The 25,847-nt window shown below is 38.9% G+C and overlaps 1 protein-coding gene across 8 annotated transcripts in view; it reads right to left on the reverse strand.

Annotated features, from left to right (window-relative positions):
• HSD17B12 (hydroxysteroid 17-beta dehydrogenase 12) overlaps positions 1 to 25,847 on the reverse strand; it is a 266,735-nt gene that overhangs the window by 4,251 nt on the left and 236,637 nt on the right. For all 8 annotated transcript variants that reach the window (XM_071218088.1, XM_071218087.1, XM_058305500.2 and 5 more), the window contains 3 exons: positions 21,203 to 21,237; positions 13,668 to 13,749; positions 12,003 to 12,068 (listed from right to left, as the gene is read on the reverse strand). In XM_071218088.1, coding sequence (XP_071074189.1) covers positions 12,003 to 12,068; positions 13,668 to 13,749; positions 21,203 to 21,237 — 183 coding nt within the window. The remainder of the gene's footprint in view (positions 1 to 12,002; positions 12,069 to 13,667; positions 13,750 to 21,202; positions 21,238 to 25,847) is intronic.

A 25,847-nucleotide genomic window follows, 5' to 3' on the forward strand; every position in this document is an offset into this window, starting at 1 on the left:
AACTATCTTCCCCAAATACTTCGAGGTGACTTTCATTTTTTGAGAATTTGCTTATTGGAATTGTTACTATACATTTATCTATCCCTCACTTTATAGGCAAACATTGTTTTTCCAAAAAGGTCTTATTTTAGTTTTAAAATAATTTTGCTGTAAAGATGCAGTATATGAGAGCACAAGACCAGATAGATGCCTCCATCTAAACCACAGTATGAAATGCAGAGTTCAGTTGGGTAAGTCAACAAATTTGTTCACCAAGCCAAGCTGAGTGGCAAATAAAGCACAACAATGGTCTCAATAATGACAAGTCATAAGCAAACAATTTCATATCTCTATGCCTCAAGTTTCTCAGTTATAAAAAGGTAGAGATTAATAATTATTCCTGTATATAGACCACAAGCCTGCCATAGGTATTGTAAGTTTTGAGCTTTTCAGGAAAAAATATGGTGATAATCATGTGTTTCAATTATATTATAATTACCTTTACCTTCCACATTTACTTCCTTCCTCCCTTCCTCCTTCCTTGGCAATAAACTGCACTATCTTGATATGGTAGAAGAATTACATTGCACCACCCAATTTAACCACTTGATGGTGCCAAAGGCTAACTCGTCATTCAGCTTACTCTTCAGATTAGTCTAGAGAATCCCTGGCTCTGGGAGTGGAAACAAAACATATACAACCAGGAATTGGAGGTGGAATTATTTTTCCAATTAAGAAATGTAAATTCTCTTCTGGAAAGGGTATTTATTTATTCCCACAATGGTTCAAAAACAAGTCTGTTACAAGGCCTAATGGAAGATGGGAAGGATTCAGAGATAAAATAACTTGAGCTAAGTCTTAAATGAAGTGGGAGCATTTGCCAGGTAAACAAATAAGGAAAGACCATTTAGTCTAATGGGAACAGCAGGAGCAAAGAAAAGGGGACATAAAAGAGCATGATGTTTTCAAAGAACTGTAAGTAGTTCAATATGCTTCAAACAGCAGAAATGTGCGAGACAGTGGAAGGAGGGAGGCTGAAAAGCACAGAAAACTACATCTTATCACTGGATGGCATAAATTTCTAGGATGCAAGCTCCATAAAGACACAGTCTTACTACTATACTCTCAGTGTTTAGAACAATGTCTGGCCCATAGGAGGGGTTCAGCGACCATCTACTGAATGAATAAGAACGCTTCATTATGGACAGCACTGAAGCAAAGTATTAGGGGTCCCTTTTCACTGCTGCAGTCCAGAAAATTAATTACACCAGCAGTTAACAATGTTATATGAGAGGTTAAGTCAAAATTTTAGGTATTCTGAAATTCAAGCAAGGTTCCCCTACCCAAAAAGGGTGAACGTATTAAGTCTAGCTACTTGACAAGACTTAAAAACGGAATATTTCAAGTTATGTAAAAGTAAAGAAATAAGTCATGTGCCAAAATGTCATCTAGAAACAGCCTTAAAGAGTTAAACAAAAAATTCACCAAAAATAATTAATCCATTCTTCTGATTACTCAGGAAAATACTATGGGGAAGTGATTAAGATCCTCTTATACTTCCATAGGAAGTATTTTATGTAGAACTTTTTTTTTTTACAAGTTGTATAAACTTAACAAGTTCCCATCATAAATATTGCCAGCTCAGACACAAGCTGACCTTGACAGCTACATATGTGGGCTAGTGTCCTGGTCTTCGAATTTAGGATCCCAAACTGAAGGCCACAAAGCAAAGGTATTGTTGCTTTGCCCTTGCTCAGCCTATTTAAAAAAAAAAAAAAGGAAAGGAGGATGCCCAAAGTATCCTTTGGTAGATAATCAAGAATCAGACACTGAACGTTGTATCTTCAGGTGGTAGAGCATTTATATGATGCTGTCTATGTACAAAACATGCTTTCTCAAATTTAAAAATGATCAGAACAACTCACAACGTTTTGGAAAAACACGGGTGCAAAGGAAACCAAGCTCTAGTCTATCTTCACAGTATGGAATTCTAGATACTGTGTCTTTTACGAGTATTAAGTTCATCAGTATAACTGGCACACATTCTTAAGGCAGAAGCTAGGGCTCCTAAGAGGCATTTTAGGAAATTTTACTTCCTTATATCTGTGTATCCATCTTTCATTTCAGGATCTGATAACCTCCAGAAAATCTGAATAATTATACACATATATCCTGGCTTTGGAGTTTGTATTATTTTACTTGCAGACCATGAGATGATCTTTTCCACAAAAGGGCCTTTGATTATCTCATTTGTGGAAACCCTTGAATTTTCTAGACAATGTTAGAACAAAAGAATCACTCTGATGTAGAGATACCTGGCTACATAGCAATGAGCAAAGGCCTTATAACATTAGGTACAAGCCTTAGCACCTAGGGCCAAGATGAAAGAGGCCAAAACGTTGTGCTCTGCACAGAGAAAATCCTTGATAAATGTTGGCTGGTTTATATTCCTACAAATGACCTAGCTCCAAATATGAAGAGTTTGCATATTAACATTCAAGGAATCGAAGGACTAACAATGCTCGCAAAAAGCATTCAATCAACAACAAATATCTCCTGAGCGCCTACTACAACATTTTAGGTGCTGGAGAATAAGTTTTGAACAAAAGCTGAGTCCCTTATCTTATAGAGATTACATTTTCGTAAGGGGACATAGACTTTATACAAATGATAAAAAATGTATAAATATTGACAGGTGATGATAAAAAGGAGAAGGAAACCCCAGGTGAAGAGCACAGATGATGGAGGCTGTTCCTAAATTGGTTGATCAAGAAAGTCCTCTTTGATACTGTGACATATAAGCAAAGATCTGAATGAAGGGAGGGGGAGGAAGCTATTCAAATGGACATGTAGGTAAACAGCCTTTTAGAATGAGGGATCAGCAAGTGCAAAGGCCCTGAGGTGGGAGTGTGCTCTGTGTGTTTGAGGAAGAAGGCCAGTGTGGCTGGAGTGCCTTAGGTTGGGATGTAAGGGAGTAGCAGAAATAGTAGGACATGTAGTCAGAGAAGTAGCAGGGGGACTAGCTATCAGAAAAAGGTTTGAAATCAGAACATTGTGAGCCATGGTGAGAACTTAGGATTTTGCTTTGAAAGAGAAGTGAGGCCACGGAAGGAGTTTTAACAGAAGAGCTAACTTACCTGGTTTTTTATTTAAGAAGAGTGCTCTGAGCAGACCAGAGGGGCTCTAAGCAAAGACAGGAATGAATAGGGAGATGAGATAGGAAGATATTATATAAAGTCCAGGACAAGAGATAATGGTGGCTCAGATTAGCGAAGAAGCAGTAGAGGTCATGAGACATGGTCAAATGGTGGATAGAGTTCAAGGATAAATGAAAATCAGTAAGATATCCTGATAGATTGAATTCAGAGTATGAGAGAAAGAGCATATGGGGGCAGGGGCAATACTAGCTTTGAAATGAAAATGATTAGATTCAAATTCCAGCTTCACCACTTACTAGTTGCCTCACCTTGAGCAAAATATTCAACGACTGAGCCTTAGTTTTAGTCATTAGGTACACAACATCTTCATGATTGTACTATTATGAGGATTGAATGAAATACTAAGTCAAAGGGAAACGGACTTTGGCCCAGTGGTTAGGGCGTCCGTCTACCACATGGGAGGCCCGCGGTTCAAACCCCGGGCCTCCTTGACCCGTGTGGAGCTGGCCATGCGCAGTGCTGATGCGCGCAAGGAGTGCCGTGCCACCCAAGGGTGTCCCCCGCGTGGGGGAGCCCCACGCGCAAGCAGTGCTCCCGTGAGGAAAGCCGCCCAGCGTGAAAGAAAGTGCAGCCTGCCGAGGAATGGCGCTGCCCACACTTCCCGTGCCACTGACGACAATAGAAGCGGACAAAGAAACAAGACGCAGCAAATAGACACAGAAAACAGACAACCAGGGGAGGGGGGTAAATTAAATAAATAAATAAATCTTAAAAAAAAAAAATACTAAGTCAAAGAGTGAAATTTCAACTCTGGCATGCATTAGCAATTATTTTCTAATTTTTTAAATATATTAACATTTTTGGAATAAATTTGGAAAGAAAAACTGGGCTGAGTGTTTATATCCTGTGACATGTGTAAGAATGTATTTTCCATAGAAGATAGCTGACTTTTGAGGTAACCATCTGAATATCTTCATCCTTCCTAGACACAGTCTTAAGGCAGTTCGGATAGACTAACAGATCTCTTAAGTTTCTAATTCTTGTGATGTGACACTGCTATAAAAGGCCAAGGAAAAAAGACATTATGACTGATAAAAGTGGATATTTATGTGGTTGGAAGGGTTATGAGTATAATAATCCTAACAGCACTGATTTTACTATTTTAGCTCTTTCTCAAAGTTGGAACAGTTCACTAGATATGTATATTTCCTGTGAGAATCTTTATGTTGTCTTCTAGTTTTTCCTATTTAGATTCCATTTGCACTACACACATTTCATTACTTCCTTCTATTTTCATTGGCAATTAGCAGGAATGGATGGATACTTATGTTTTCAATTCCACTAGTCATGTCCTAATACTTAGCTTCCTAGCTCTTTGTAGCTCAATAGATCTGTATGATTACTTGAAGCAAATATATATATATATAATATATTAAAAGAATATAAATGAGGGATATCTTATGTTTTTTTAGTCTCATTTAGAAAAGCTTTCCTTTTTTTTTCTCTTTCATCTCCATTTGTCCTTTTTGTTTCCTAAACTTCAGAGATGAAAGCAAATCTAGTCTATTCTTGTAAAAACAGTATTTTTAACAGAATTAACAAAACCAACATTCATCACCAAAGAGAACCAGAACACTGAAAGTTTCTAATTTATCAGAATGAGGCCCAAAGTATTCCTCCACAATGGAAAGTTCATTTTAAACTTAAAAGGAGTGTATTCTTTTGTAACCTTTTGCTAAGACTGAGAAAACCCACTTCATTTTCAGACCAGCTAAAACCTACAACCGCTGTTTCCTCTGGGTTTAGGTTGTCTTCATCTGCACCCTCATCTTTCCTCCGATGAAGAGTCAGAGCAGACCTTATGGGATGATTTCAGTTGGCAAATAATCTCCTCATTGTTGGCATTTCCAGAGACCTGGCTTCCCAGGCTCAAAGAAGAAGACTGTATGGTATGGACTAACATCTCCATGAAAAAAAGGAAGGCATTGCTGAAAAAGCATAGATATAGCGTTATTCAAACCCAATTGCAAAACCAGATCTGTAAATTGCCTGACCTTCCCAAATTCTTGAACACATCCTCCCCCTTCAGTTTCTTCATAGCTTTTATCACTGTATGAAATAATCAAATAATCTTATTTGTTTACTTGTTTATTGTCTGTCTGCCTCCCACTGAATGTAAATTCTACAACAGTAGGGACCCTATCTTTTTTACTACTGTATCCCCCATTGTCAGAATATCAGTTATCACCTTTTTTTAAAATACATTTTTTAAATAAGAGAAGTTGTAGGTTGACAGAAAAATCAGGTAGAAAATACAGAGTTCCCATATACCCCCTTACCCCATTATTTATAGTTTACATCAGGGTGGTTCCTTCGTTACAGGTGATGAAAGAATATTATAATAATAGTATTATTAACTATAGTCCATAGTTTACATTAGGCTTCACTGTTTGTGTTATATAGTCCTATGGGTTCTGGTAGTATCTTAGAATTTCTTAACTGAAGAAATATGAAACATATATATCTTTCTAGTTTTTGTACTTACTATCCCCTGTCATTATAGTGTGTTTAAATATCTGTCTTCTTTCTCTGTGTGGTACCTTGAGGACAGGGATTGTACCTTATTCCTGTTTCCCCACTGCCTAGCTAAGGATATGGCAAATAGCAGGTACTTGCTCTTTGATAAACTGAACTGACCTTGGGCAAATTACATGGCTCCTACTGATCCTCAGTTTCCTGTCTATAAAATGGGACTAGGTTAACATCTATCTCAAATGAGATAATAAAATAGGTGAAAACATAGGGAGTACTGTAGATAGTTCATAAATAGAAATTTCTTTTCTCTTTTTTGCATACCTAATCATTTCACAGTTTCCAGTGTTTTTATATATGTTATATTATTTGGATCATTGTGATTCTAAGAGGTGAACAGAGCAAATATTATCCCCACTTGCCAGAAGGGGAAAACTCGGGCTTCAAAGTGATTACAAAGCTTCCTGAAGATTAGAACAAAAAGCTTGGTCTTCTGACTCCAAGCTAAGGGTCCTTTTTTCACTGCTCTAAGTACCACAATGACAGATGTAGTCTGTATAAAACCACAGCCAGGATTAAGGAAGCTGTGATGATGCTCTAGCTATGACTTCTTGCTTTGAAACAACTAAATATTCAAGTAGGGCTACATGAATTCTTTAGCATCAGAAATCTCTTCATAAGAAAGGTTTGTGAAGAATCATCAAAGTTTGTTAAATCTAGGGGGAAAACACATGGAGCAGGATATTTGTGTGGTCTTAAAGTGTCTCCCTGACTTATTAGTGCAAGAGAAAAACAGTAACTATAGGGTGGAGAAATCAGATAAACCTCAACTAGAGGATCAAAATCAACATGGATGAGGGGGCAGATGGATATTGTGTGTATCTAGATGTGGTGCCTGGAGAAGGATAGAGCATCAGGTATGTAATATTTTGGTGAGGAAAGCATAAGCTGGATCTAACTATAAGGAAATAGCAAATAAACCTCAAATGAAGAATGTTCAATTTAAAAAGTAGGGGAGGAGTACTGTATTTTTCAAAAATATCAATATCACAAAAGACAAAGAAAGGCTGTGAAACATTCCAGATTAAAGGAGACTAAAGGGACATGACAGATTAAAGGAGACTAAAGGGACATAGATCAATTATAGGATAAAAAATTGGAATATGGATAATAGATTAGATAAAAATACTGTATCAGTGTTAAACCTAAAATTGGTAACTTACTGTGGTTATAAAACAGAACATCCTTATTCTTAGGAAATCTATACTAAAGTATTTTGAGGTAATGGACCATGATGTATGCAATGATAAAATAAATGGAGTAAAATGTTAACAGAAAATGAATCTGGGTAAAGAGTATTGGGGTGGTGTTCTTTGTACTATTCTTATTTTTGTCACTTTTCTGCAGATTTGAAATTATGTCCAAATACAAAATTATAAATGCTTTTACAAAAATATAGGAAAAAAGATGAGGGAAAGAGGGGAAGAAAAAAATACTATCAAAGAATTAGTGTAAAACAATCTAGAGTTTAAAAAATATAAACCGTTCCTCCCCTGAATAAGTATTCTGATGCACATACATTCACATGGAGATACACCAAAAAAAAACCCCAGCTTTCCTTCCAACCACTAAAAGAAATGGAGGGAAGAAGACTTGGCCCAATGGATAGGTTGTCCGCCTACCACATGGGAGGTCTGTGGTTCAAACCCCAGGCCTCCTTGACCCATGTGGAGCTGGCCCATGCGCAGCGCTAATGCGCTCAAGGAGAGCCCTGCCATGCATGGGTGTCCCCCGCGTAGGGGAGCCCCACACACAAGAAGTGTGCCCCATAAGGAGAGCCACCCAGCACGAAAGAAAGTGCAGCCTGCCCAAGAACAGCGCCGCACACATGGAGAGCTGACACAACAAGATGATGCAACAAAAAGAAACACAGATTCCTGGTGCCGCTGATAAGGATAGAAGTGGTCACAGAAGAACACACAGCGAATGGACACAGAAAGCAGACAACTGGGGGGGCGGTGGGAAGGGGAGAGAAATAAATAAAAAATAAATCTTAAAAAAAAAGAAAGAAATAGAAATAGAAAAAAAAAGGAAACTTGGAAGCCTAGAAGCACTCAGTTATACAAATGAGCCAAAGATGGGTTCCTGTATGGTGGTCCTGTGTCGTTTACTTCTTCACAGCAGGCTGGGACTGTTAGCCCAAAGCCCACAGAGCCAAACTCAAATCTTACATATGCAGTTGTTTTAAAGACAGCCCTGATAAGCATGTTGTGTTGTTGTTTTTGTCATTTGGAGCCTGCCTACTTTGTATAACCCACAAAACTGCACCAACACTTACTTGCTGGCCATAGATCAGACCCTGGGGCCAGAGACTCCCCACCAAGCTGCTCAGCAGCATCACCTTGACAGGGCAGCCCCCTTTTCAATTGCCTTCTCCCCCTAAGAGTTCCCTTGCCCTGCTTTCCTGAGTCTAAGCTTCTGGAAGGTCTCCTGCTGAAAGGACTGCTTCTCCCAGGGGAACTTGTTCAAGAACCCCCTAAATAAAGTTTTTTGTTACTGTCACCTCATAGTCAAATCCTTTTCTTGATCAATCAGGAAATTCTTGAACTCATAACATCTTCCAGATATGGAGGTTGAAAATTCAAAACTAGAGGCTTCTGGGAACAACTGAAGAAGCTCAAAAGACCTTCAAAAACGATGACTGTACACTGCAAAGTATGACCATGCACAATCAGGCTCCTCGTGATGCCATGCAAAAGTCAGGTCTCCAGTGTTGCCATGAATTACGCTTGCCCTTAGCAATACAGAAACAAGATAAAATGCCTGATCTCAAGAACACAGTGAAGTCAAGTGGGGGGAAGGAAGAGAGAGAGGGCCTGAGAGTATCAGGCCAGGGCATATAATATGGTATAAGTAAGCAGGAAGAAAGCTGGAACCAGATGTGCCACAGGGCTGAGATCACATTTTCCAGGGGAGGTGAATTGTGGGCTGAGCCTGGAAAGATGGATAGTGGGTCATTAGGGTCAGGTGCAAGTGAGACAGGGAAGGAATGTGGAGAGCAGATTAGGAGGGGAGTTGGTGCAAGGACATGGCAGCAGAGGAACCACCCAGGGGGCACTTCAGCAGGCAGAGTTTGTATGGAGACCACAATACCCAGCCTGGACTGAATGCAGGGTGGGATGACCTGGTGGCCCAAGATGAGCCAGCTCTGTGGGGTCTGATTTTAACCCCAGAACTGATAGGCAACCAGTGGAGGACTACAAAGGAAAGCAACATTATCTGTTTTGCAATTTAGCAAGATTACCCAGGAAATGGCATGTGGAATGGAGTGGAAGAAGGTGAGATCAGATGACAAATATCCCCTAGTGTGAAAAATGTGCAGACAAAAAAAAAAAGAAAATAAAGAGACGAAAATAAAACAACAAAAATGTGCAGACATAAAACACCACCAAAGAATAAAACAATCATTTTATAATCTTTAGATAAGATTTTTCTGCCTGTTTGACCATAATCAATGTCGTTCATACTGAAATGACAACTGTACTTTCCCTCACAAGCATCCAAGTTTCTATTTTCTCCCTAAATCCATTCTAAGTATAAACCTTGAGTGAATTCACATAAAGACAGTGATTGATGAAATTACATAATTTATAATTCATATTAGGGAAAAGTAAAAGTTAATCAAAGTAAAATACTTCAGAAGACAAATGTTAATGTGTTTTTTAGCAGCTTCTAGTCACACCAGAATAAGAAGTATTGTCTATTAACAGAATTTTAGAAATTGCTCATCTATGCTCATAAGGCCCAATATTAATCTCATGTCTTTTAAATACTTGCAGCTTTTTATCACACTGCCTATGGGGCATTCAGATTCCTGCCTAGTCACAGTAGGTATTTAAAAATTATTAAATTAGTAGCTTGATTACAAAAGTTACATAGGAATGAGAAAATGGTACAAAACTGCATGGCAGGTGATGCCTTCCCTCCCACAAATGCTTTACCAGTTTCCTGGTTAACAAATTTACACAGCAGATTTTATTAACTAGCCAACCAGCATTAAAATGACTAGCGCCAAGGAAGGGGAAAAGAGGAATATGGTAGTTCAGTATAAAATTTAGGATTCTGAAGAATCCTATCCTCCTCAACATAGTGTATGCATGGGAAGCCGTAAATCAGAGTAATACCAAATAACTATGACTTCTAAGCAGCCCTTCAGGGGAACCTCAGGTGGGAGCTTGGAGGACACCAGCTCTAAGCTGATGCTGGACCATGAGGAAACACTCACCCCACCCTTCCTCTCACCACCACTCCCCCTCAGTGTGGATGATTTTGTTTCAGAATTTCCTCAAAGAATAATAAAGTTTAGAAGCTAGAGTTGGACAACACTTAGGTCCATTTTTATTTATTTTTCACTTAAAAAAATTTTTTTGATTGTCTTTTTTTAAAGATACATTGATCACAAAAAATGTTACATTAAAAAATATAAGAGGTTCCCATATATCCCACACCCCACTCCTCCCACATCAACAACCTCTTTCATCATTGTGGCACATTCACTGCATTTGGTGGATACATTTTGGAGCACTGCTGCACCACATGGATTATAGTTTACATTGTAGTTTACACTCCCCCAGTCCATTCAGCGGGTTATGGCAGGATATATAGTGTCCAGCATCTGTCCCTGCAATATCATTTAGGACAACTCCAAGTCCCAAAAATGCCCCCACATCACATCTCTTCTTCCCTCTCCCTGCCCTCAGCAACTACCATGGCCCCTTTCTCCACACCCCTACTTTGGAATTTGTGCTCCTGAGTGTGATGGAGTTGGACTCAGATGTGACCTTTCTACACATGCTTCTTCTGTCATTTTTACTGAACCTGTAGTTGGCACTGGGGTTGGTGTTATATGTAGGAGATTTGAATCTCTGGACTGGCCATGTGCCAGCTGGGCCCTGAGGCTCAGCGAGTTGCAACTCCTACCCTCTGGTTCGTTGGACTTACCCAGGTCAGCTAACATGGAGGTGAAGAAGGTCAACCACCACACCAGGGAACCGAGAGTGCCTACAACTGCAAGCAGGAGATCGCATCCATCAACCATGTGGGATCTAAGCCCCTGCTCGATTTAGAGATGGAGTGAACATCACCATCCCAGGGTCCACAGGATGGAGGAATAAAATATGGATTAGAGTGGACTTACTGGTATTCCACTACAGACTAGTAATGGAAGAAACTGTAGCACTGATGTGGAGAAAGTGGCCACTTAGGTCCATCTTGACTGCCTAAGGATATAAGGGAGGAAAGAGAACTAAGCAGCCAAGTGCCCTCAGACCTCATGGGTCAACAACTGCCTGAGCATGGATGGATGGTATTCAGCGCTGTTCTTGGTGCCTAAGGCCCGGAGTATGTAGCCTAGAGGTTAAGAGCAAGGGCTCTGTGCCAAACAGACCTGGATTTGAGACCTGCTTTAACTTGGGCGAATAAATGAACCTTCTAAGACCTGTTTTTGCAACTTTAAAAGGAGAGGATAATCATGCCATCTTCTGGGGCACTATGAGAGGCAGTGACATGTACATGTGAGGTGCTCATACTGTGCCTGCTATTACTATTATGAGTGATCATTGGGGCTTCAGGGTATAGAAATAAACTATTAGGCTAACAGTAATGAGAGTCATCATGTGTGTAGAGGTAGATGTAGGTGGTGGGCAGGAGCAAGAAAGGGCGAAGAATTGTAACTTTTCTCAAGACGTTTAAAAAATGAGCCTAAGCATGGAAATGCTATGAGCCACTATTTCTTTATGTCAAACAATAGCTGATCTGTGATAGATACCCACTTCCTCCCACCTTTTGTATTGTACTTTCATAGCATTGTATCTGCCAGCTACATAATAAAAATCAAAGGTCATTACCATACCTCTAGCATCTTGGCAGCTGCAATCACTAATACTCTAGTAAAGGGTAACTATATTCAGCTCATCACTCGCTCATCTGGTTATTACAAGCTGGCTCTGGAAACAGAGTCACAGCACAGACTTACTACCTGGCAGCTAACAGATATTGATACTATTCCAATTCTCTCAAAATAAAAGCATAATAATTCGCTTCAACTGTTTACACTGCAGTTAGTTCAACTTTAGTTAGGTATCCTTACTTAAAAATTCTAGGGATAATTTTGAAGAATATGTACATAAAGGAAAAAGAAACCATATCTTTAATGGTGTGCTAACATCACATTCACTTACTCAGAAATGTGATTTTTTCGTTGCCAAGACAGCAACAGTTGCTGTGGAAACCACATAAAAACAGGAATACTTAACTGAAACAAAGTCCACTCACCTGCACAAAGATGCCCTTGCTCTTATACTCTTCATGGAGGCACTGAGAGAAGTAATCTACAAAAGCCTGGGAGGAGGTGGCAATGAGAAGAGAACACACACATTACATTAATCTGCCTGATTTGTAAGCATGGAAACAAAAAATAATAAACTTAACTTTTCATTTCAAATGCAGAAGAAACCTCTAAAAAAAAAACTAAGTTGTTCTTATCTGCCCAGAAATTATGTATTTTCTTACCAAAATTTAATATTCAGATCAAATTTTTATTTAACTGGAAAAGGTTCTTCTTATCCTACTTTTTTTCCTTCAGAAATGTACTTTCTAAGAAGAAATATTTTTTTAAAATTATATAACAAAAGATGCTTTCTTTCTCCTCACTTGCCACTCAAACAGAAATGCAGGATGAATTCTGTTCAACTCTGTTCTATGGGGATTTTGTTTGTCAGTAAAGAAGGAAAAGAGCAAGCATCCGCTTGGTCTTCTGGGATGGCAAGATCCAAGAGGTATAAAGATGAATGTGACAGCCCATCTTCTTTTCACAATACAACCTTAAATCTATTTGTAGAATATAATGTCCCAGTTTTTGAAATATAGACTCAGCCTCAAGTTTGAAACGTGAAGTATTGGGAATGACTCTACAAGGGTCCCAACCAGTAATAGTCTTGTGTCAGTGGAGCAGAACAGATAAGAAGTTGGAATCCACTAATACTTCAAGAAACATGGTGTTGATTTTTAAACATCTACACTATGTTTCAGAAACAGAGAAAACAAGTAGATTGGGAGGGGAAAGGAGGGTAGTGCTGAGCTTTTTCAAAACAGTAATTGCTCTTTTACTCTCCCCCAACCCCATCGTGGACAAATAGCCAAGTGAAAAAGAAGGCAGATGATGTGCTCTTTCCCCTCCCTGATGTAATACAGGTTCTTACTGTGCATCATATTTTGCACATTTTTTCTTAAAAGTTTGCTTAATTTCAACATCTAAACGGTCATTTTCGCTTTCAAGGTATATTCCAGCCTCAATAATGCATACAAAGATGGTGCTATTGATTTGCAGCAGTGGAAAATGCACTCAATTATTTTCCTACTAGTAATATGGAGAGGTGAAAGATAATGTTGTCTAAAATCATGACATCTTAGAGTTCTGGAAAATTCTTGTCTCATCCCAGAAGCGATGCACTATGTGATCTGGATGACATAGCAAAACAGTCACATTCTCATCCAGTCAGGCTTGAGCCTAGTGTGTCCATCTATGTGCTGACTGGCTGCATTTCTTCTACTCAGCTCTGAAGACTTGCAACTTATGCTGTGTGAAGTGACTCATTCATGTACCAAATCCCCAGTCATAGATTCATTAACATCATGGTCTAATCAACCAGCTATCTGGCCTAGACCAGCTCTCTATGGAAAAAACAAGTATCACTGGGAGAAAAAAAAAGAATCTGTGGATCTGACATGCAGGCACCCCATTTGTCAAGTTTACATTAATCAGTATGTCTCCAGATCTAGCCCTCCTGAAACCAGTTTTGGGTATTTTCCTTTTATTTTCAGTCCAACTGAAAACTTCCATGAAAGAAATGTTAGGAAAGTTAAATCCATCAGTATCTGAGACTGAAAATTAGTCTTCATTCTCACAATGATGTGATTTACTAAATAGCGACTGTTCACCTTGGATGCAGAGTAGAGAGCCAGCAGTGGAACTGGATACATCCCGCTGATAGAGGAGATGTTCAGAATTACCCCTTTAGATCTAAAAAGAAAAGTATACCAAGTAAATGGCATGAAATCAAATACACAGTTGTTCGTGAAGTACAGATACAGGATAATCTGAAACAGAATGAGGTAGCTGCTTTTCTAACTCACACCTCCCCTTGCCTTTAGTCAGCGTGTGATGTGCTTGGTCAGTGAATGAGCCATAACTCAATCAACTGAAAATAGCTCTTCTTTACAATGAGCTCATTCCCAGTGTTAGTAATTCAGGGCATGACCGATACTGTCTATACTTTCCTGGAGTCTCTCTGCCTTCTGCGAGGTTTTCCTTGTACCAAGCACCAAGAATTCTCACTCAGCAATACCCTTACACTCCCTGTATGTACCTTTATTTTGGCATATCATCGCTTATGACCCTGCTGTAATATATAATCATTCTGTGTGTGTAAATGTTTTTCCCCCTCAGCAAAACCAGAAGCATCTGGATGTCACAGTCCTCCTCTCCTACACTTTTCTTTTCCTCAAAACATGCATTTCACAGGTACGAACTAAAACGTCCTGGCAATGAATGAATGATTATGTCCTGCCCTCCTACTTTCCCTGGGTTATAGATATTCAGGTGCTTAACAAAAGAGATGACTCACAATTAGGAGACCATAGTTCTTTAAACCGTTATATTAACTTTTGAGACTACTGAAACACAGAACGTCAGAAAATGACCAGGAATTTCTCATCTATAAATTCAAGAAAAATTAGTTTGAAAGCACATATACCAGTATATTACAAATATACCCGTTTTAGGGAGCAGATATGGTTTAGGTAAAGAGTGAAATTATGGTTTTAGGAAATTCAGACAATTAAAAAATAGTGCCTCTTCCTTGGATCTGTTCTTCTCAGAGGGACCCCCTTCTTCAGCACCCACAAGGGGACACCCTCTGCCTCTTTTTGTACAGTTTCTCCTGTTCTTTCTCTGTATTTACTGCCCCAGGCCTACATTTTGGGTATTGGGGGGAAAAAATGAATGCACTATATACAGTCCCTATTTGTGTAAAATAATAAAGGAAGCACGATTAAATGGCATCTAAGTGATTTTAGACATAAATCTGAAAAGAAATAATCCCGAAGGTCACCCAGTCCATCTGTCAGCCTCTCCGCGAGACGCCACTCCAACCACCAAAGGGACGTGCAGGTCCTCGGCTTCATGCACGTCAAAGGACACAAGCTGCTATTGTTTTATGTTTGCTTTCTTTTTATTTAACAGAAATCCTTATTACTAACACATATTTTCCTAAGCAATGAAAGCCATTAATATCATTCTTGTATTTTTGTGTTCTGTAGTGATTCTCTCTCAGAGACAGAAAAGCCCTTTCTTTTTTAATTCTAAGGTAAGAGGGTAAGAGTTTCTTCAGGAGTTAGAACTCAAGCATTCCAAGATAAAAATTGGTGAATTAGCAAAGATTATCATCTAGTTGTTTCATTTTACCTATGTTTGTGAGAAATTCCTTGATTTCTAAAAATGGAATAAAAAACACTTGTTATTGGACACTTTTAATAAAGGATTAATTTATGATATGTAAACATATACTTATCTTTTTGGGATGTTGAAAATTTTTTTAAATTAGATTGTGGGGAAGCAGACTTGGCCCAGTGGTTAGGACGTCTGTCTACCACATGGGAGGTCCGTGATTCAAACCCCGGGCCTCCTTGACCCGTGTGCAGCTAGCCCATGCGCAGTGCTGATGCGCGCAAGGAGTGCCCTGCCACGCAGGGGTGTTACCGCGCAGGGGAGACCCACAGGCAAGGAATGCGCCCCATAAGGAGAGCCGCCCAGCGCAAAAGAAAGTGCAGCCTGCCCAGGAATGGCGCCGCATACACGGAGAGCTGACACAACGAGATGACGCAACAAAAAAGAAACACAGATTCCCATGCCGCTGACAACAGAAGCGGACAAAGAAGAACACGCAGGAGATAGACACAGAGAACAGACAACTGGGGCAGGGGGTAAGGGGAGAGAAATTAAATAAATAAATAAATCTTTTTGAAAAAATATTAGATTGTGGTGTGATGGTTGCACAGCTCTGTGAATATGCGAAAAACCCTTGAATTATACATGTTAAAAACAGGAAGGGATGACTACTGTGTCTTCGGCAGCCAATATGCTTTCTGAAGAGAAACCCAAAATCTTGACAAGTTGTACCCCTGCCTGTGCCCAAGCATCCTGATAGGTCTGGCTAGTGTTTAACCTTTTCTCATATAACCATTAATTGCTAGGTCCTCAACCATTCAGACTGCTGGGGAGTGAATCATGTCCCCCACAAAAGTCACGTTCAGGTCCCAACCCCTGGTCCTGGTGTGAACCCATTTGTACGTAGGCCCTTTGGAGATGCCATTAGTGAGGGTGTGCCCAGACTGAGTGAGGGTGGGCCTTCATCCTACACAGCTGAAGTCCTAAGAAGCCAAGGAAACTGAACACAGAGAAGCTCGGGGAGCCGCCAGAAGCGGAAGGCAAGGGAACCCGGAGGAGAGAGATGACGTTGCCCTGTGCATTACCATGTGCTGGAAAAGCCAAGGAACCCCAAAACTGCCAGCCAGCTAGATGGTACCAACCCTGGGAGGAAGCAAGCCTTTTAGCCTCTGAAGCCAGAAGCCAATAAATTCCTAATAAGCCAACCCACTGTATGGTAATTTTTTTTTTTTTAGCAGTCAGGAAACTAAAAGAGTTTTTGGTACTGGGAGTGGGATAAGGAAAAGTGAGTTTGAAGTAGTTGCAGAATATGATATTTTTCACTGAAGTTGCAGTCTCGTCATTGCTCATTTTATCAGCTGGGTTATGTGCTCCATTATACTCAGATTAGTTGGGGAGGTTGTGTGTGCCCTTGACCAAAAATCTTACATTTTAAATTTCATTCCTCACTAATGAAATACAAAAATCTTTAAAAATTAAAGTTTAACTTTATCAAATACATTTTAAAAATTAAATCTTGACCTCTCCAAAACAGACTTTTATAATTTCACTCACCAAAGCAATCAATTCAATATAGGGAAATTCATTTAAAGATAATAAAAATTTCTTTCCCATTTTCAAAAATAATACAGACCTATTAATAGTCAGCGATGTTCCTTTAATTGTTTACTCTTTGAGGTAGCTGAGGCTTTTGCTTCTCAAGTATTCAGTGTAATTTAAAATTTCTAAGGGGTACAGCTAGTTTTAATTAGTGAAAAGTAAGAATTTTAGGATAACTGATTTAAAACACAACAGTCACACTCTAAAATACATGAAAACAAACTGAAGACCAACAAAGTACAATGTGAGAATGCACTAGACCTAAGCAAATCAAAGGACAATAGCATTTATACTTGCATCAAAATGACACTGCTTAAGTGGTCTTAAGTTTGCATTTTCAGTAAAGAAAATGCCCCCTCTGCAAATCTCTCCCTACCATCAAGCACACATATTTGTCAGGCAACATCCCCTCCTTCCCGCCAGTACTCCCCACACACAACATACAATTCTCTCTCTCCAGGGATAATAATTTTGTCTGAATCGTAAAGAACACACTGGTATAGCCGGTCTCAATCCTTGTACTATCTATAACATCTATGCTTTATGCAAAAATGGGGATGAACATTTGGGACTGCAAGGTACAAAGGACTCGTCTTTAAAACCAACTATTTGCTTAGCTGTATTCCTCCATCTAAGCAGAATTAGTGACGTCAAACCAGTTACCATGGCACAGCCAGACTCATGACAACCTGTTATATCAAGCAGAAGGACAAAATGGGCTGCACTAAATTGCACAGAGAAACAAACATAAAACCAAACCCTGGTTAATCTTATTTTCCTGGGACTTTGGGAACAATTCTAAGATTGGAAAGTATGCAAAGAATTTTTGTTGAAGTTCTATAATGAAGAGTCATGTTACTCACACTCCAGCATTTTCCTTAGTTTGCTATGACAAATACCCAAATAAACAAGTCAAGTAATATTTTCTGTGATGCAACCTTGCCATACAATGGTGTCTTGGTGGTACAAATTATTGAGGTTTTACTAGACCTAAAAAAAATTACTGCAATAAGAAAGCAAAAGACACCAACTGCTGATAAGGAAGCACCTTTTCTTAGAATAATATTCTCATCAATTACTAGCTCTCCCACAAGTCAAACACTAAACTCACCCAATCCTATAAAATTTAGTACCTTGCAATTTTAGCTTTCTATAACTATACTCCCTCAGACTTACAAAATTCCCAATATCTGTGAATTCCCAATAAGACTCTCCTTCATTGTCACCCAGATAAGAAAAAATTGTCAAGCCTCTATTCTTCTAGAAATGCCCCACTGTTTTGTCAGGCTGTTGCAGTACCTTTGTCCAAAGTGCTATAAAAATACTATTGCCATAAAGGAAGGGCTAGGTTTCCCCTGAAGCCGGTGATTTCTGCCTTACTCACTGCAGATGGGACATGTGTGTGTGGTGGTAATGGTGGTGGTGGGTCCAAGTGCTGTAGTAAGACCTGCAAGCACAGGGCCAATCCTGATGTGGACAAGTTGCTGTATTAGAGCTTGATGGCAAGTGAGCAAGCTTGTGCAAAAAAACAGATTCCATCACACTTCTCCACATTTCCAGTTCTCATCAGGAACCTCCTAAGTGTGTTCTTGGAGGATCATTAATTTTTTTACTTTTTAAAGCTTAAATATAATACTGAAATTAGTACAGCCAGTTCTCTAACATACTCTTAAGAAGACTGAGAACCATTCCAAAATAGAATTCTATGGCAGAAAAGAATCCTGCAACATAGGTGTCAGGATTATAATTAGAACCAACAATCCGAATACTTACAGTATACAAATATTGCTTTGTTGAAAAAGTTTGCAAACATTTAGCATATGAAAGAGAATCACCTGCCCTCAAAAACTATAACATGTCATAATTCCACCTTCAGCACTACAGTATGAAAAAGGCTATTTTTAGCTTTTCCATGGTTGTTATGGCAACCACCTCTTGGCTCCAGCTGTACACAATGTTTATAATTCTAGGGAAGTAGAAAGAGCAAGTTTCCTCTATAATGTAATTATGCACTTTCTACTTCTATGGTAATAATACCTTAGTCTGATTACAGATACTTGTTTAGTGACAGTCAATTGGCCCCAGGCTATAGTTCTAGAGGGTTAAAAAAAATCTCATACATAAGAGGTAGAATCAGTGAAAGAAAAACAACAACAGCAAAGGATCTCTATAACGGACTCTGCTACTACTCAGAGAAAATATCAATCCTTTGGGAACAAACAATAGGAAATAATGCCATTGGGGGCAGTATAAAGGGCAGATAATAATGAAATTATTTATAATGTGTAAGCAGTTTTTCTGTCCTCTTGGGCACACTGACAGTATTTGGTCTCCCTTGCAGTTAGTTGCAGCCCGTGACTAGTTTGGGGAGCGCAACGTAGGCAGAAGTAATATATATCACTTCCAGATCTGGCCGATTAAACCTCCTGCAAGACCATCCTGACTCCCTTTTTCCCTCATCTGCACGTTCTCCAGCGGAGAACTCCCAGGGAATGACAGCATCCCTAGATGGAAAGAGCCTGAGAACCCTGAAAGAAAGGGTAGGGCAGGGCCCTTGCCACCAATCCATGTTGAAAGTGATGTGTAAGAATGGGCGATGGGTCTACTGAGACAGCAGTGAAGTTCCTAGAACCTTACATTTGTACATTTACCTCTATGTAGCTCTATAGCACTCATTCTCTTTGTGCCTCAATTTTTTTCAGCTGTCAAATGTGGGGTGGGGGATTGGTTTCAATTATTTTAAAGTACTGAAACTCTATGATTCTTTTTTATCTATTTTTAAGATTTTTATTTTATTTATTTACCCCATGCCCCCTCGTTGTTTGCAATCACTGTCTACTCTCTCTGTCCACTTGCTGTGTGCTCTCTGTGTCTGCTTGTCTTCTCTTTAGGAGGCACCAGGAACTGAACTGGGTACCTCCCATGTGGAAGAGAGGGGCTCAATCACCTGAACCACCTCAGCTCCCTGGTTTGTTGTATCTCTCATTGTCTTCCTCTTTGCATCTCTTCTTTTGCGTCATCTTGTTGCATCAGCTGAGCTCAAACCCACTGAGCCGGCTCGCCTTTTCCAAACCCAGGACTTCCCAATCACTTGAGCCACATCTGCTTCCCTCTATGATTCTTTAAATCCAGTACTTTATGCTCTGCAAAATGATTTCACATTCATCTCTTTTGCTACAGTTATCACCAATACCCTTAAAAATTCATTTTATACTACCTCTGGGTTTGTAAGTATTTCATTTTTTAATAGATGGACATACTGTCCTTAATTATACTGTATCACTGCAGGTGTCAAAACTAGGATTAAAGAAATGGCCCAAATTTCATTACTCCTGGTTTCTACTCTGTATACCCCAACTTTCGCAATCTTCTAGGGTCCTGGTCTGGTTTGATCACTGCCACTTCAATACCTGCCTGCTATCAGGGGCACACTCCCTCTGTCAACAAACAATAAACAGGCTGAAGGTTTTAAAAGGAAATTTTACTAAAATAAAGCAATTAAAATACTAAAAAAACAATACATATAAGATGGAATTATGAACAAAGAGCCTTACTGAGAAGCAGTTTTTCAACTTGTCTCTACAGATGTTAAATGAAATGGATTCCTAATCTCAGTTTCCTCATCTGTAAAATGGTGGAAAGCTATCAAAGTTAAGTGTGTTAACACAAATCAAGTTCTCAGTACAGTGCCTAGTACATGATGTATACTCAATATATATTTGCTGTAATCCCTGCCAGGAGCTTGTCTAGAGGTTTCTTAACAGAAGTAGAGCCCTCAGGTCCTCCCTTTTCCAAGCTGTGATTCTTCTGGGTCTCTTGCAAACTCATAGCTATTTTGCAGAGAAAGCATGACTGTGAAGCCCTAAATTCAGCAAATGATCAAAAGGAAAGCCCAACTCACTGGAACACAGATGGGGGTAGTGAATATAGCTTTTTCCTCTAAGGGTTGGTTTGGCATCTTATCCTTAGTTTATAACGTACTCAGCATACCTCCATTCTCCCAGAAAGAACTGAAAAAAACTAGAGGATGGGGTCTTGCTTCATGAAGCTCCACTCCTTTGGCCCTGACTGAGCAGCATGTACAGCTTTCAGAAGGTATTCCCGGGAACATCCCAGGAACTCTATGCGCCCCCTCAGAATAGCAGGTGATTGAGTTAGTGATGGTGACTCAGGCAGGCTTTTTAATCCTGATCTAAAGGAACCACCACAACCCTAGAGAGGGAAATAAAAAGGGAATGGAGTGGAAAAGGCCTGCACCACCTGATGACTCACTCTACCGTATGACTCGTCTAGCATGCTACTCTATGGCTAAGAGCTGAAGGATGGGTTCATTAGTCACTTTAATGAATTTTTTCAAAGAAAGGATTCTCCCCTATAAATAATAATGAGCTCCTCCTCTACAGGGTTTGTGTGTGAGCTCATGACTCACCTTTCTTCCATGCCTGGCAGCACCAATCGTGTCATCTGCAAAAGGGAAAAGCAAAACATTTGTGATGGCTGAGGGTGCAGGCAAGAGAAAAAGCATGAAGCAAACCCATCCCCACAAGAAAGAAGGAAATCATGAAACCACTCACCACCTCTATAGACAGCAGTTTATTTTACATACACTATATAATTTGGCTGTGTCAATGGTGCATAAAAAAGGAATCAGATGGAATTACTGGAGATAACACTGGGATACTACCAGTGAACTTGGCTAAAATTAGTCTTGCCTGAAATGTAATACTGGCACAGAGATCTTCAAACAGTAAAGGATTTATGGTGAAATCTAAGTCTCCCAAAACGCATTCTCAGAAAAGGACATATGTTGTCATAAGAAATATTCTACCTACCAAGATAATTTAAACATTCTAATTTTAAGAGCTCAATTTGTTCTAGTCAAAAGAATGCCATAAAGTGACTTGTTGGCAAATATTAAGCCTATCTTCACATTCATTTCTCTTGTTGGTGTAGCTAGTCATAAAACTCATCTTCAAAGAAAGCTAGGGTTATCTGCGATCTCCATGAACCAACAATGAAAAGCTGACATCTACAGTTTTAAAGGACTTCATGATGTTGACTAAATATATTTAATAGAGAGGGGCTACTTCTAAATTCTGTTTTAAGATATTGTTAACAAAGAAAAAAGAAAAAGTTAAGTATTGAGGTTGGAACATGAATTTCTGACTCCTAGATACCATCAGTTCTCTAAGAAATAAATGCTGTTTTGTAACAGAAAGTTTGAAAGCATGACAAGCATAGGAATTTCAAGCTTTCTAACTAGAATAATACCATGAGTTAATTAAAACACACAGTATTCTGAGAAGGGAAGGACATTTTTTTCCTACAAATATTTTGGGAAAGAAAATGCCATCCAGACTCTACACAGGTACAATCTGCTATATGTGGTCCCCAATCCAGATGTCAGCCCCAGAGCTGCACACTTTCCCCATAAAATACTGCACCATAAAAGATACACTGGCACATTAACAGCTTTGAAACAGACAAAGTTATCTTCAAATCCTGGGGGAATTATTTATGCATCTGGATTTGGTGGAATCTTCTGGAGAAGATATAAGAGAGAGTTTGGCCCAAAGCATTCTATTTCTTCCTTTCTCTTACGTACAAGTACATACAACTCATTCTCATAGAGTGATTGGGCAGAGAATACTAATCAAACTCCAACGTTCATTCTTTCCTTAATACAGAGCCCTTGAACTTTCAGTTGGGAGGGTGGCCTCTTTCTCACAACCGCCCCCCGCCCCCATAAAAACAACATTGCCTACAGCTTCTTGCAGCTGCAGATAGCCTTATGACAACATTCTACCCTATAAGATACGGACAGAAGTAACACATGCAACTTCTTGGTCATGCTCTTAAAGGTGGGAAAATATATGCCTCCCCCCTTCCTTTTCCTGCTGGCTGGAATGTGGATAAAATAGAAGGTCCTAAAATGGCCATCTTAGACCCCAAGAAAAAAGCCATGTGCTAAAGGGGCAGAGCAATGAGAAGAGAAGTTGCTACACCAAACCTTAATTACCTACCTGGTTTTCCAGCTGAGAGAGAAATACATTTCTATTTTGTTTAAGCCAATAGTGGATGTCTCTGTTACAGCAGCCAAACCAACATTCTAATACAATTGACCATTTGTATTGACAAAATCCATCCAATGTTAACATTTTAAGACTTAAAAAAAAACAAACTATCTCTAAGAATCAGAAATATTGTTTAAAGCCCAAATCCCCTCAATTTTTCATAGTTTCTAAAACACAGCCCCAGACCTTTTCTATTATCTTCCCTAGGTTTGTATGACCCAATTCAAAATGTGCTCACGGGGCTTCAAACCAGACTTTATGGAACCGAGTCAAAGAAAAAGTTGATTTTAGAGTTTATTCTTTCAATGGTCACTTTTCTCTTTCTCTCAAATTAAATACTAACCCTCCAAATTTCCCACCATGCTTTCTAAGATTTGTCTTTTCATAGGAACAAATGGTCATTGCTCAATCGATGGCTACTGAAGGATTAAGGCAAGGGTGGTATGTAGTCAGGTCAAAGTTCTAATTCCACCCTTCCACCTACTAGCTGTTTCTTATCCTCCTCCTCAGAGTTCTTCTCTATTAAATGAAGAGAGTATCTGCATTACAGGTCATTATATTCTGAGTCTTAAATGAGGTCATATCCTAACATACACCATGGCATAGAGGAAGCCTCCAAAGGGAAATCAGTGTCCCTCTTGTCAGTATGCACTATCCTTTTAGGATGCAGCACCAGTAGGGACCTAGGCCTACCTTTAAGCATGTTGTGCCCTAGATAGTTTTACAGTCAAAAACAATACACATTTTGTGGTCATTTAGTTTTTGGACAGTTCCATCTATGTTTAAAAATACCTCAGTTGGGGCCTTCTTGCAGTGATGGAAATGTCTGAAAATTGGATTGCAGTGATGGTTGCAAAACTCGACATGTTTACTAAAAATCACTGAATTGCTCACATGAACTTTATAGCATATAAATAGCCCATCGATGAAGCTGGTTCTTTTTTTTAAAGACCTCAATAATCATGTGGATAAGAATTAAGTAACTGGAATCACAAAATACATATGATATTACTTTATCAAACCCAGGAGATAAAAGAACAGTCAAAATGCTCTATGCATGTAGACTTGTGGCCTGGAGCAACATGAGGTAATACAGAGTCATTCTTCTGTTCAATTGAGGTCAGGACCTGGACCGGGTGGAAAAAGCTTACCACTTATCCCAGGAAAACAGATAGATCAGTTAATTATTACAAATCAGGGCCATGCATGGTGTAACAGGTAGAGCCAGGGAACACTGACTCTTAGGAGAAGGACCAACCATGTTTGGAGAATTAGGTAGAGCTTCACAGATAATGTTTGAGTTAAGTTCTAAAAGAATAAATAGGAGTTCACTAGGCAGGAAGAACAAATTCTAGTGTAAGGAATAAAGTGTAAAAAGGCAAAGAACTGTGAGAAACTATAATGTATGCTATAGAAGAAATGCATTTTTAAATCTTTTTGCGGAATGAATTAAATGAAGTAAAATTAAATTAAGATGTAAAAAGCATGTGCATCCTGGTATGTATGTCATGCAGCTTGCATCTCCCTTTAATATTAACTCCTGGACAGCCTTCCATGCTAGTACAAACATAAGTACATCAGACATATTAACAGCTGAGGATGTAAGAATAAACAATATGCATTCTTATCAGTACCTGAGAACCTTTTTTTATTTGGGGACCATAATGCTTAGCTAATATAGAAAGAGGTCCTCAAGCATTTAGTAAAGAGAAGCTATTATTCTATTATTCCATTCCCCAAAGCTCTGAGATCACTAGAAACAAAACAAGGAAGAAGACAGGTAATAAAAATGCCCTAACCCAGGGGTGTGTTTTTGTGTTTGTATACATGCGTGCATGCATTTGTAATGAGGAAATGAGACTTGCTAACTGCCAATTAGCTATGTGGAGTCCAGAAATGGTAGCCACTGCCTATTTAGTTCTCCTACCCAAAGGAAGGGGAGAAAGGATAGGATCTGAAAACAGCAATTAATTTGGAGAGTTACTAGGAAAGTCCACAAGATCATACAAGATAGATCTAGTATGCTGACCAGGGATCTCACTACCCTCTGAATATTAATAAGTGGTCACATAAAAGCTTTTAAAAGTTTTAAAAGGTCAGTTCAGATTTTTTTCTAAGACTCACATTTACACATTTAAGTATAGTCCAATAAAAAAAAATACCACTTTTAGTAGGGATAATGGCAAAATACAAATTCATTCACTGAGAGCTGTTTTCCTTACACATCATATAACATCTCCTTTCTGAATGGCAAAAAACTACCCAGAAAATGACTAGACACAAAATGAAACCCCACAAGACATAATCATACTTATAATCATAATTATATAATTATACCAATAGTATGCTAAACATGAAATATTTTCTTGATGGTCTTCAGTTTATGGGCATGTTTAGAATATATTCTTTATACATGTGAAAGAAAACTCAAAAAAGTGATCAGATCTGTATCTTATTACACGAGAAGAAACTTGGCTCAAAAACTTAACACAAAGGAAGAATTAGGGCTTTCAATGCCTGCCCACTATAGGGCCAGAAATGCTTTTTGAAAGCTCATTGACCTAATGGCCCATCACTAAAGGCACAAGTCCACTCATGAAAAATCAGATTCTTTCTTATTGTTCACTGGCTTCTCCATCTAAATTCTGACTCTAAACTATTTCTTCTTCCTATAAAAATGGAACATCTTTTCTATTTGTCAAATGAAAACATTGAAAAACCTGGGAAAAGGTAGCCTTGACATACATGTGCTTTTTTGATTACTGCCTCCATCTATACCTCAATTATCTTTCCTTCTAGTTGTATTTCAAGTCATAATAAATTCAATTTCATGCCTTGTTTGAGTATATGTATATAAATAGTTCTTAATACTCTACACATAGGCAGAGAGGCTTTACTGTATTCACATCAAATTAAATTCTCTTTAACATCAAATTCTACATAGGATATTTTCGCTAAGCTATTAATAGTCTCATTTTACTTTATATGCATCAATTGGTA

The sequence above is a fragment of the Dasypus novemcinctus genome, chromosome 10 (genome assembly GCF_030445035.2).
Source record: "Dasypus novemcinctus isolate mDasNov1 chromosome 10, mDasNov1.1.hap2, whole genome shotgun sequence".
Classification (NCBI taxonomy): Eukaryota; Metazoa; Chordata; class Mammalia; order Cingulata; family Dasypodidae; genus Dasypus; species Dasypus novemcinctus.